This window comes from Falco biarmicus, chromosome W, assembly GCF_023638135.1.
Source record: "Falco biarmicus isolate bFalBia1 chromosome W, bFalBia1.pri, whole genome shotgun sequence".
In the NCBI taxonomy this organism is placed as follows: domain Eukaryota; kingdom Metazoa; phylum Chordata; class Aves; order Falconiformes; family Falconidae; genus Falco; species Falco biarmicus.
The window spans coordinates 17079886-17092092 of NC_079310.1; the positions used below are offsets into that span (position 1 = coordinate 17079886).

At 42.8% G+C, this 12207-nt stretch overlaps 1 protein-coding gene across 5 annotated transcripts in view; it reads right to left on the reverse strand.

The window, feature by feature from the left end:
• LOC130141970 (kinesin-like protein KIF2A) overlaps positions 1 to 12207 on the reverse strand; it is an 87504-nt gene that overhangs the window by 12043 nt on the left and 63254 nt on the right. For 3 of the 5 annotated variants that reach the window (XM_056323332.1, XM_056323333.1, XM_056323331.1), the window contains 2 exons: positions 3669 to 3736; positions 726 to 876 (listed from right to left, as the gene is read on the reverse strand). In XM_056323332.1, coding sequence (XP_056179307.1) covers positions 726 to 876; positions 3669 to 3736 — 219 coding nt within the window. Of the gene's footprint in view, positions 1 to 725; positions 877 to 1689; positions 1858 to 1986; positions 2101 to 3668; positions 3737 to 12207 lie in introns of those variants that run through there. The other 2 variants (XM_056323335.1, XR_008819234.1) reach the window with 2 other exon arrangements.

Below are 12207 nucleotides of genomic sequence, written 5' to 3' on the forward strand. Positions count from 1 at the left end.
CTCACTGTACCCAGGCCTAAGCCATTGTTGGAAATCGCTGTACCAGGTACTAGAAATCATAAATTATGTAGAGTTAGACATTAATAGAAGGAAATGGTAATAAGCCAAGATTCATGTACAAAATCCTGGCATGGTCATGTATGAAAGAAAGTTGAAAAATGCAACTCTGAGGAAGACCACCTGAACAAGGCTAAAGGCCAGAACAACCCTCTAAAAATTGATGCCAAGAGAAGACTCCACCTAAACTCCACCCAGGCCCCATCTAGACTCTGCCTATCATTAATATGCAATGAGATGTTGTAATTACATGAATAATGTATAAAAAGATGTTGCAATCATGTATGTCAAATGTATAAATTAGCCTGTTTCACACCTGTACTTTGGAGTGAGTTTCTGTGGTGCAAACCACCTCCCCTGCGCAGAAATTAAATACCTTGCTGCTAAAAGTACAAAAAGTCTCTTAGCAATTTTCTTCATTCCAAGGTTTTCCAGCATCATCAGCAAGGAAGATAAAGAAAAATAAAACATTCTCCTCTCACCCTTCAAGGAACCTTTTTTTTTGTGTGTATGGGAATGAACATAATATCATAAAGTGAAAAGGTGAAGGGGCATGCTGTATCTACTTAATGACATTGCTAACACGCTATAAATACACATTACTCTGGATTTGTTCTGCCACTGTATTTATCAACATCTATTTCCATGTAATGCTGTAAACCACTCACATTTTGTTCACAAAGCAGTTTGAGATCATCTCTCTGAGGAGAGCTCCCCACACTCCACTGTGTCTCTAAGTCATTGATCTGATTTGGAGCATGGTGTATAATGGGACGGATATCTCCTGCAGTGTTAGGATCAACCATCAGCTCCTTCACCCTACAATCAGAAAATATTTCATTTGTAGATTAGTAACTTCCTGTACAAAAAAGTTAACACCAAAAATAAAGCCCTATGGGTTTATGCACTTTTAATTAGGATGATGATGTCAGCTTCACAAATTTAATGTACTTTCAGTGACAAAAAGATGTTAGTCCAGCTCCTAAAAAGCATGTAACATTGAATTTCAACTACTTGTAGGTGGATTACAGTCCATCTTCTAGCAAGAGGCATTTTTTGATTGATACTATTCATTAACTGTTAAGAGGGCAAAACTTTCCAAACCCTCAATATTAACTCCTTAACACTGAATAATATTTTAAAGAAAAGTTCATTCAGCACCCTAAACCAGACCATCTTTCTTTTTCTGTGCACACAAACATGCTTTAAAAAAATGAGTCAATCAGTACCCCACCAGCTGTTATAAGCAAATCCACCAAGAATTCTGAAGAAAATAATTTGTAAACAAGTATACCAGAGAATGAATAGTTCTTTTAATTAAAATATTTTCAAAGGTGAAGATATCTTAAAATGTTAGGCTCTTGCAGCATGAAAATAGTTTAAAAGACTGATAATGATCCTGTCCAAAAAAAGCTCATTTAAAAGAACGTTTATGAAACAGACACATCAAAGTCTGCAAATATAGCAAGTTTTACAACAAATTATTCATTTTTTAAGGGGATTTTTTTCTCAAGTAGCACATATTTACTACAATGGAAACTGTATTTCATTCATCTTCAGAGTGATGAAAAGTTTTAAAAATGTATACATAATAAAATTGTTTTCTTTTTTAATTAGACATATTCAAATTACCCTATACACAGACTTGTCATATTTGGTCCACTAAATGTACAAAATCGACATCACCATTTTTTTTTAAATGTATGAAAGAAACCAGCAAGCCTGGATACAGAGTGTGGATGTTTAAGGAGGGTGAACAAAATAGTGGGAAGATGATTGCAGATCATGCAGAACCATCACCTGCCAAACAAAATAAAAACAAATATGTGTGACTCAAGGCAAGGGGACTAATGAAAGGTTGGTCTGTAAAATTACATTGCCAAAAAGAAAACTTAAAAATAAAGATTCCATGTATAGAATGAAGTAGACCTGGTGACTGAAGGAGAAAAGTCATCATACTCATAGGAAGGAGAGAGATCAGAGCGACTGCCACTACCCTGTGAGAAGGGAATGTCCGAAGGACTAATTCCAAATTCCTTTACTCTGCAGCAGCAAGATACAGCAGCAAATTAAAAGAAAATGTTCTCATAAACACAGTTAAAATGACAAATCTTTGATTAGCATTCTTCTTTAATAGAGTTATTTTTATATTAAAACACAAGTAAGAGTGCTGACATATTTAAACCTTCTGCAAATAGTTACAGATCACTAACAAAATTGAACAAAACTAGTGCTGCTAATTTGCAGGAGACTATAATAGAAATGTTTTCAGAAGAGTAATTCCAGATTTCAGTTCATGCAGTTAATAAAATTTATTCTACATTCAATATTCCATTAAATTGCTCCTTTTAACATATCAAACCACTACAATACTTTAAATTCTATACTGCCCCCCATCTTACACTGTGCAGACACTGGTGTTCAGCACCTAAAACCTAATTGTACTATGAAAATGATATATTGCTAGAAAAAATTTTAAATACTACACAAAACACATGAAGCAACTTTACAGTGATAGGCAGTTACTCCATAACAACATAGAATTGTAACATCAAGGGGAAGAAATACTTTCAGCACAACAATTTAGTATACTAGAAATAGGTATTTAATTTGTTTTGCAGTGTCTTTTTCTGGAGTCACTTCAGCAATGCATATTCTATAAGGGATAGAAAGATCCAACGAGTCTTGATGAATGTGCAACATCCTTTGTTTATGTTACTGTAAGCAGGGGAATAGATGTCCCCTTCTCACCAGGAAGGAAATCACATAGACCCATCCAAGCCAGGCAGATTTGTTACTAACTCCTTTGATCCAAACACAAAGACATCTGGATACAGAGGAGCAGGCAGTAAGCTTCCCTAGCAGCTCTCTGTGCCCAATTAGTGACTGGTCAGGGGGTGCCCAGCCAAGCAGAAGCAGACGTGGTTCTGCCCTATCTTTCACTGAGGGAAGCAGGCCACTTAGTGGTAGCCTCTTCTGGCAAAACCAGGCTTTCTGGTGGCCCAGAAACTTCTTTGCCTCCTTTGTTCTTTGCAGCAAAGCAGGAGGTGGGTCTCTGAGTCGAAGGTCTAATTGCAGGCACATGCAGGACCCCATTTCACAAACATTAAACTAAGGAGAACTGCAGTGGGGGAAGGCTTCTTTCACACTCACTGAAGAGATGAATATATATAAAAGAAACAGGCTGACAGCTGAATGCAATTCTACCAAGGGGATGAAAAATCACATTGCAGAAAGGTATTTCAGCTAACACCCCAGGGAATCATCATGAAAACTGACTATCCCTAATGCAAGAGGTGATGTCTCTAGAGCAGGGGCAAAATTAATAGGGGCATCTCCCAGATTCCTTGCAATCCATACTATATCCATCTCTAGATAATGGCTTAAATGCAGTTTCTATTGATTCTCTTGTAATGGTTGCAAAAAGTGACAAATTAAATTAAATGTGAGCCTGAAGCAGTAATCAGCATTTTGGTTTTAATGTTATTGAGAAATGCAAGTACACTAAAATTATACAAGTAGTTAAAAAAATTATATATCATGGAACAACAGTATTCCAAACATCAGTGATCAACAGCCAGTATAGCTATAAGCAATAACATTTTCCATACCTATTTGCATATCTCAATGTATTTAGAGTGTTTTCACAAGATGCCATCCCTGGAGAAATTGTAGCAATCTGGAGAAAACAAGCCACACATTAATAAATTGCTTTGTACAGATGAAAGGGTAGATTAATTCAAATCAACTTTATTTTTTTAATCTCCACTTTCATTTGAGATGTTCTACAAAACTTGTCTACTGTATACAGCTTGTCTTCATAGAATGACATCTCAAGAAGAGAGCTGTAAAGTCAAAGCTTCAATTTATTTTTTTCAACCATACCTGAAACATAAAGAATTCATAGACATTTCAAATTCCCCCATCTCACAGTTTTTGTAATATGACATGTAAATGCAAAACTCTAATTGAAAAAATAAGACTCCTCAAAAAGGGAAATATGAAACTCTGTAAAAGTAAGTCTAATGTATCCTGCAAATAATTACCAGATTATTTTTATAGACTCTTCTGAGAGGTATGAAGGCACCCATTTGCCAACCTGACATGCTCTCTAGAGAGGTGTGCTGCTTACTGGGGGCTCATATCAGGAACGTCACTGAGATACTATGAAGCCTTGTACAGTCCACTGACTATTATCTGCTACTGATATTTTACACGGGCACTGGTGATACAGCCAGGGAGCAGTCTGAGTAGGATCAAGGATTACAGAGCCCTGGGAGCGGTGGTAAGAGACTCTGAAGCACAGGTAGCTTTTTCATCAATCCTCCTGGTCAAAGGGAAGGGGTTTGAAAGGGCCAGTTGAATCTGGTGAACCAACAAATGGTTAGAGGACTGGTGCCGCAGCTGGGGGTTCAGCTACTTAGACCATGGGACTCACTTTGAGAAACCTGGCTTCCTAGGGGCTGATGGAGTCCATCTGTCAGAGAAGGGGAAGAGCATCTTTGGTCATGGGCTTGCCAAGCTGGTGAAGAGGGCTTTAAACTGAAATTGCCAGGGGAGGGGATCCTCAATACATCTCACTCCTACCGGTTTGATGCCAGCGTCAGCAAGAGATGTCCAGAGGCTGGAGAGGGATTGTAGGTCAGCAGGAAAGCACTTGAAGAGCAGCACAAAGGAATTCCAGCCACTCCAGCCATAAGTCAGCTTCATCAGGGGCCCAACTTAAATGCCTCTATGCAAATGCATGAAGCATGGGGAATAAACAAGAGGAGTTAGAGACATGCACACACCTGCAGGCCTATGATCTTACTGACATCATGGAGATGTGGGGGGATGGCTCCTATGACTGGAGTGTTGGGATGGAAGGATATAGGGTCTTTAGGAAGGACAGGCAGGGGAGACGAGGAGGGGGTGTTGCCATCTATGTCAATGACCAGCTGGAGTGCATGAAGCTCCTCCTGGGGATGGATGAGGAGCCAAATAAGAGCTTATGGGTCAGGATTAAAGGGAGGGCAAGGACAGGTGACATTATAATGGGGGTCTGCTACAGGCCATCTGACCAGGAAGACCGAGTGGATGAAGCCCTCTATAGACAGATAAGAGCAGCCTCACATGCACAAGCCCTGGTCCTCATGGGGGACTTCAACCACCCCCATATATGTTGGAGGGACAACACAGCAGGGCATGGGCAATCCAGGAGGTTCCTGGAATGTGTTAATGATAATTTCCTTCTCCAAGTGATAGAAGAATCAATGAGGACAGATGCCATGCTGGACATTTTTCTCACCAACAAGGAGGGCCTGGAGGGGAATGTGAAGCTCAAGGGTAGCATTGGATGCAGTGACCATGAAATGGTGGAGTTCAAGATCCTTAGGACAGTGAGGAGGGTGCACATGCTACCCTGGACTTCACGAGAGCTGACTTTGGCCTCTTCAGGGATTTACTTGGTAGATCACCATGGGATAAAGCCCTGGAGGGAAGAGGGGACCAAGAAAGTTGGTTAATATTCAGGGTTCATTTCCTCCAAGCTCAGGAGCGATGCGTCCCAACAAAGAGGAAGTCAGGCAAAAATGCCAGGAGGCCTGCATGGATGAACAAGTTGCTCCTGGACAAACTCAAACACAAAAAGGAAGCCTACAGAGTGTGGAAGCTAGGACAGGTAGCCTGGGAGGAATACAAAAAAAATTGTCGGAGCAGCCAGGGACCAGGTTAGGAAAGCCCTGAGAGAATTACAGCTGGCCAGGGATGTCAAGGGCAACAAGAAAGGCTTCCATAGGTATGTCAGTGGTTAAAGGAAGACTAGAGAAAACATGGGCCCTCTCTGGAAGGAAATGGGAGACCTGGTCACCTTGGACATGGAGAAGGCTGAGTTACTCAATGACTTTTTTTGCCTTGGTCTTCACTGGCAAGTACTATAGCCACGCTGCCCAACTCACACAATCCAAAGGCAGGGACTGGGAGAATGAAGTACTGCCCACTGTAGGAGAAGACCAGGTTTGAAACCATCTAAGGAACCTGAAGGTGCACAGGTCCATGGGACCTGATGAGGTATGTTCGCGGGTCCCGAGGGAACTGGTGGATGAAGTGGCTGAGCCACTATCCATCATATTTGAGCAGTCGTGGCAGTCCAGTGAAGCTCCCACTGACTGGAAAAGGGGAAACATAACCCCCATTTGTAAAAAGGGAAAAAAGGAAGACCCGTGGAACTATAGGCCGGTCAGTCTCACCTCTGTGCCTGGCAGCATCATGGAGAAGATCCTCCTGGAAACTATGCTAAGGCACATGGAAAATAAGGAGGTGATTGGTGACAGCCAACATGGCTTCACGAAGGGGAAATCATGCCTGACAAATTTGGTGGCCTTCTACAAAACACTGGAGGAAAGGAATGCCACCCAGAGGGACCTTGACAGGCTTGAGAGGTGGGCCCATGCAAACCTCATGAAGTTCAACAAGGCCAAGTGCAATTGTGGTCCTGCACGTGGATCAGAGCAATCCCAAGCACAAATACAGGCTGGGCGGAGAATGGATTGAGAGCAGCCCTGGGGAGAAGGACTTGGGAGTGTTGGTAGAGAAGCTCAAAATGGCCCGGCAATGCGCACTTGCAGCCCAGAAAGCCAATTGCATCCTGGGCTGCATCAAAAGATGTGTAGCCAGCAGGTCAAGGGAGGTGATTCTGCCCCTCTACTTGGCTCTCGTGAGAGCCCACCTGCAGTACTGCGTTCAGCTCTGGGGTCCCCAACATAAGAAGGACATGGACCTGCTCAAGCAAGTCCAGAGGAGGGCCACAAAGACGATCACAGAGCTGGAGCACCTCTCCTATGAAGACAGGCTGAGAGAGTTTTTCAGCCTGGAGAAGAGAAGGCTCCAGATAGACCCTATAGCGGCCTTCCAGTACCTAAATGGGGACTACAAGACAGCTGGAGAGGGACTTTTTACAAGGGCATGTAGTGATAGGACAAGGGGGAATGGCTTTAAGCTGAAAGACGGTAGATTTAGATTAGATATTAGGAAGAACTTCTTTACTGTGAGGGTGGTGAGACACTGGAACAGGTTGCCCAGAGAAGTTGTGGATCCCCCTCCCTGGAGGCATTGAAGGTCAGGTTGGATGGGGCTTTGAGCAACCTGTTCTAGTGGAAGGCATCCCTGCTCATGGCAGGGGAGTTGGAACTATATGATCTTTAAGGTGCCTTCCAACCCAAACCATTCTATGATTCTATGATTCTATGATTCTTTATATATATATTTGTAGGCTATTCTGCATTCAGTCAGACTGTATATTTATTTGAGAGATATATTTTGACCACAGTCCAAAAATGTACTTAATATTAAAGATAAGCATGTGTTTAACTATTTTCCTAAGTAAGGATTTATAATTTTTTTTGTGAACTGGACTTTATCTCTAAATGATACTTGCTAACTTATCAAACATATCTGGAATCTGTAAGTTTTTCCTTTCCCAGTTAAATAAAATACCATGAAGATCTCACTTACTTTTAAGCACTCAGCAAAAGTAATAACTGTGATCAGGCAACACTGGCATCATTATTTGTCCTAGCTTCTCTCATTAGGCTGATTTTTTCATCTGTGCTCCTTTCAGGAGAGCCATAAAGGCAGTACCCAGGACAAACACCTCTATGATCCTACATAGTAACATTTTTTGTGGCAGCACAACATCAGGAGACTGAAAATGATGAAGTTTAGATAATTCTGGTCTTCTCTTTCATCCTGCTGCTGAAATTACTGTACAAAAGCACAGATAGTCATCCTGAGCGGAATTATTCCTACTGGGGAGAAAGGAAAAATATGCGATGGGAGAGGGTTAGAAAGTCTAAAGAGATGGCTACCACATAGACTAAAGTTTAAACCTCTAATGCTGGTATGCATCAGTTATTACAAGTGTAGATCATATGATTGCATGCCTCTCTATAAAGTATTCTTGGTGCTAATTAACAAAAAGCTACAAGTTCCTAAAATCCTTCCAAAGTCATTTGACGTGAAAGGTGCACACATCTCTTCAATCAGTTTAATGTTCAGAGTACACCACACATGGCAAATGTCATAACACCAGGGGACTGCTCCAACTTTTTGAAGTGTATAAGGTACAGCTGCTATAGGGAAGTGCCACTGTAGGTGCTGTCAGCCATGCTGATAGCCCCTTCAGGGTACAAGAACCCATGCATAAGATTCAGTCTATTAAATAGAAACGTGTACTACATCATATGTCCTCATGCCTCAACAAGTTCAGACCAGGAAAGACAGGAGATCTCTGATCTCTCCATCACTTACTTCCTCATTTGTAATTCCAAATGAGGAAGGAAAAAGCAGCACTATTTATGGACAGGAATATCCTTAAGACCTGCAATTATCATTCTTTCTATTTTGAATGTATATACATTGCTTATAAGCCATTACAGTGGGATCAATGGCCCTTTTGGGATACTGAAGCCGCCAAGTTCCTACTCCCTCCCCTGGAGAGCTGAGGGGTTCTGGCACTTCAGCTATGACTGCAGCATGTCAAGGATGCAGTACTGGTTAAAAAGTGAGACTATTCTATGTAGCTACCTTGAAAATTTCAAATTATGGTATATTATCCTACTATGTAACTCTTAAAAAAACCTTTAAAATAACTGTGTTCAGTTTTGGGCCCCTTGCTACAAGAAAGATATTAAGGTGCTGGAGCATGTCCAAAGTAGGGCAATGAAGCTGGTGAAGGGTCTAGAGAACAAGTCCTATGAGGAGCAGCTGAGGAAACTGGGGTTGTTTAGCCTGGAGGAAGCTGAGGGGGGACCTTATCACTCTCTACAACTACCTGAAATGAGGTTGTAATGAGATGGGTGTCAGTCTCTTTTCCCAAGTACCAAGTGATAGGATGAGAGGAAAAGGCCTCAAGTTGCACCAGGGGAGGTTTAGATTGGATATTAGGAAAACTTGTCAAGCATTGGAACAGGCTGCCCAGGGAAGTGGTTGAGTCACCATCTCTGGACATATTTAAAAGATGTGAGGCATGGTGGTTAGGGACATGGTTTAGTGGTGGACTTGGTAGAGTTAGGTTAACAGTTGGACTTAATGGTCTTAAGGGTCTTTTCCAATCTAAATGATTCTGTAATTCTATGAAATGGTTTTTGAAACTATTTAAGGACAAGAAATTCATTAAAATTGCAATGACTAATAAATTTCAAAAAAACCTATTCATGCTGACTGTATGTCTCTGGCTTTCTTTAGAATGACACAGATCCTAGTCATAACTATCCACAGGGAAGTTATTTTCAAAATATTTTTTTGACTTTTTTTGAAATTTGACAAGAATAAGTTTCCAAATCATATTTTAACCTTCTATACAGATGAGACGCTCCATCCCTAACAAAGTAACTTTTAAAATTGCAACAAGAAATTCCATAAATGATAAAAGGCAAAGTCAAATAAAAACTAAGTGTAGAAATTACCAAAAGATATTTGACTCATACATCCCATTTAAATATTAGCATATCAGAAAGGAAATAGAAAAAGCCCAGTAGGTATTTTATACCACAACGTTTCAGGAATCTCTCAGAAAGTTAAAATCACAAGTTTTTACTACATCATTTTATATGCTCTCTATATTAAAAATATATTTGCAAAATGTCTTACTTTCTAATAGCACATTAGAACATTGGATCAAATCTTTGTATTTTTGAGGAATCCTTTTACAATAAATGCATCCTCACTGACAAGCAAAACCAGCATCTTAAGAGGTCAAATTTTGATGAATTATCTTACATGTTCAACAAATAATATTCTCCAATTGAATAATACTTGTGCTGCAATCTCTTTATTTTGCCTCTTAAAGGCAAAAATATTTTGGAGGAAATGCTATTCTTATCTACATGTTACTTTGTTATAACATTATTGTACAGTTGTGTTGGATTTGTGTGGCAAGGTTTTTGTAGGGGGGGGATGGCTACAGGGGTGGCTTCTGTGAGAGGATGCTAGAAGCTTCTCGCATGTACTATAGAGCCAATGCCAGCCAGCTCCAAGACAGACCTGCTACTGGCCAAAGCCAAACCAGTGACAGTTGATTGACAAACACCTCTGTGATAACATATTTAAGAAGGTAGGAAAAACTGCTGCACAACAGCAGCTGGGAGAGAGGAGTGAGAATATGTGAAAGAAACAACTCTGCAGACACCAAGGTCAATGAAGAAGGAGGGGGAGGAGGTGCTCCAGGTGCCAAGAGCAGAGATTCCCCTGCATCCCATCGTGAAGACCATGTTGTCCCCCTGTAGCCCATGGAGGTTCACGGTGGCACAGATATCCACCTGCAATCCATGAAGGACCCCATGCTGAAACAGGTGGATGTGCCCAAAGGAGGCTGTGGCCCCATGGAGAACCCATGCTGGAGCAGGCTCCTGACAGGACCTGTGAACCCATAGAGAGAAGAGACCATGCTGGAGAAGAGACCATGCTGGAGAAGAGACCATGCTGGAGAAGAGACCATGCTGGAGAAGAGACCATGCTGGAGAAGAGACCATGCTGGAGAAGAGACCATGCTGGAGAAGAGACCATGCTGGAGAAGAGACCATGCTGGAGAAGAGACCATGCTGGAGAAGAGACCATGCTGGAGAAGAGACCATGCTGGAGAAGAGACCATGCTGGAGAAGAGACCATGCTGGAGAAGAGACCATGCTGGAGAAGAGACCATGCTGGAGAAGAGACCATGCTGGAGAAGAGACCATGCTGGAGAAGAGACCATGCTGGAGAAGAGACCATGCTGGAGAAGAGACCATGCTGGAGAAGAGACCATGCTGGAGAAGAGACCATGCTGGAGAAGAGACCATGCTGGAGAAGAGACCATGCTGGAGAAGAGACCATGCTGGAGAAGAGACCATGCTGGAGAAGAGACCATGCTGGAGAAGAGACCATGCTGGAGAAGAGACCATGCTGGAGAAGAGACCATGCTGGAGAAGAGACCATGCTGGAGAAGAGACCATGCTGGAGAAGAGACCATGCTGGAGAAGAGACCATGCTGGAGAAGAGACCATGCTGGAGAAGAGACCATGCTGGAGAAGAGACCATGCTGGAGAAGAGACCATGCTGGAGAAGAGACCATGCTGGAGAAGAGACCATGCTGGAGAAGAGACCATGCTGGAGAAGAGACCATGCTGGAGAAGAGACCATGCTGGAGAAGAGACCATGCTGGAGAAGAGACCATGCTGGAGAAGAGACCATGCTGGAGAAGAGACCATGCTGGAGAAGAGACCATGCTGGAGAAGAGACCATGCTGGAGAAGAGACCATGCTGGAGAAGAGACCATGCTGGAGAAGAGACCATGCTGGAGAAGAGACCATGCTGGAGAAGAGACCATGCTGGAGAAGAGACCATGCTGGAGAAGAGACCATGCTGGAGAAGAGACCATGCTGGAGAAGAGACCATGCTGGAGAAGAGACCATGCTGGAGAAGAGACCATGCTGGAGAAGAGACCATGCTGGAGAAGAGACCATGCTGGAGAAGAGACCATGCTGGAGAAGAGACCATGCTGGAGAAGAGACCATGCTGGAGAAGAGACCATGCTGGAGAAGAGACCATGCTGGAGAAGAGACCATGCTGGAGAAGAGACCATGCTGGAGAAGAGACCATGCTGGAGAAGAGACCATGCTGGAGAAGAGACCATGCTGGAGAAGAGACCATGCTGGAGAAGAGACCATGCTGGAGAAGAGACCATGCTGGAGAAGAGACCATGCTGGAGAAGAGACCATGCTGGAGAAGAGACCATGCTGGAGAAGAGACCATGCTGGAGAAGAGACCATGCTGGAGAAGAGACCATGCTGGAGAAGAGACCATGCTGGAGAAGAGACCATGCTGGAGAAGAGACCATGCTGGAGAAGAGACCATGCTGGAGAAGAGACCATGCTGGAGAAGAGACCATGCTGGAGAAGAGACCATGCTGGAGAAGAGACCATGCTGGAGAAGAGACCATGCTGGAGAAGAGACCATGCTGGAGAAGAGACCATGCTGGAGAAGAGACCATGCTGGAGAAGAGACCATGCTGGAGAAGAGACCATGCTGGAGAAGAGACCATGCTGGAGAAGAGACCATGCTGGAGAAGAGACCATGCTGGAGAAGAGACCATGCTGGAGAAGAGACCATGCTGGAGAAGAGACCATGCTGGAGAAG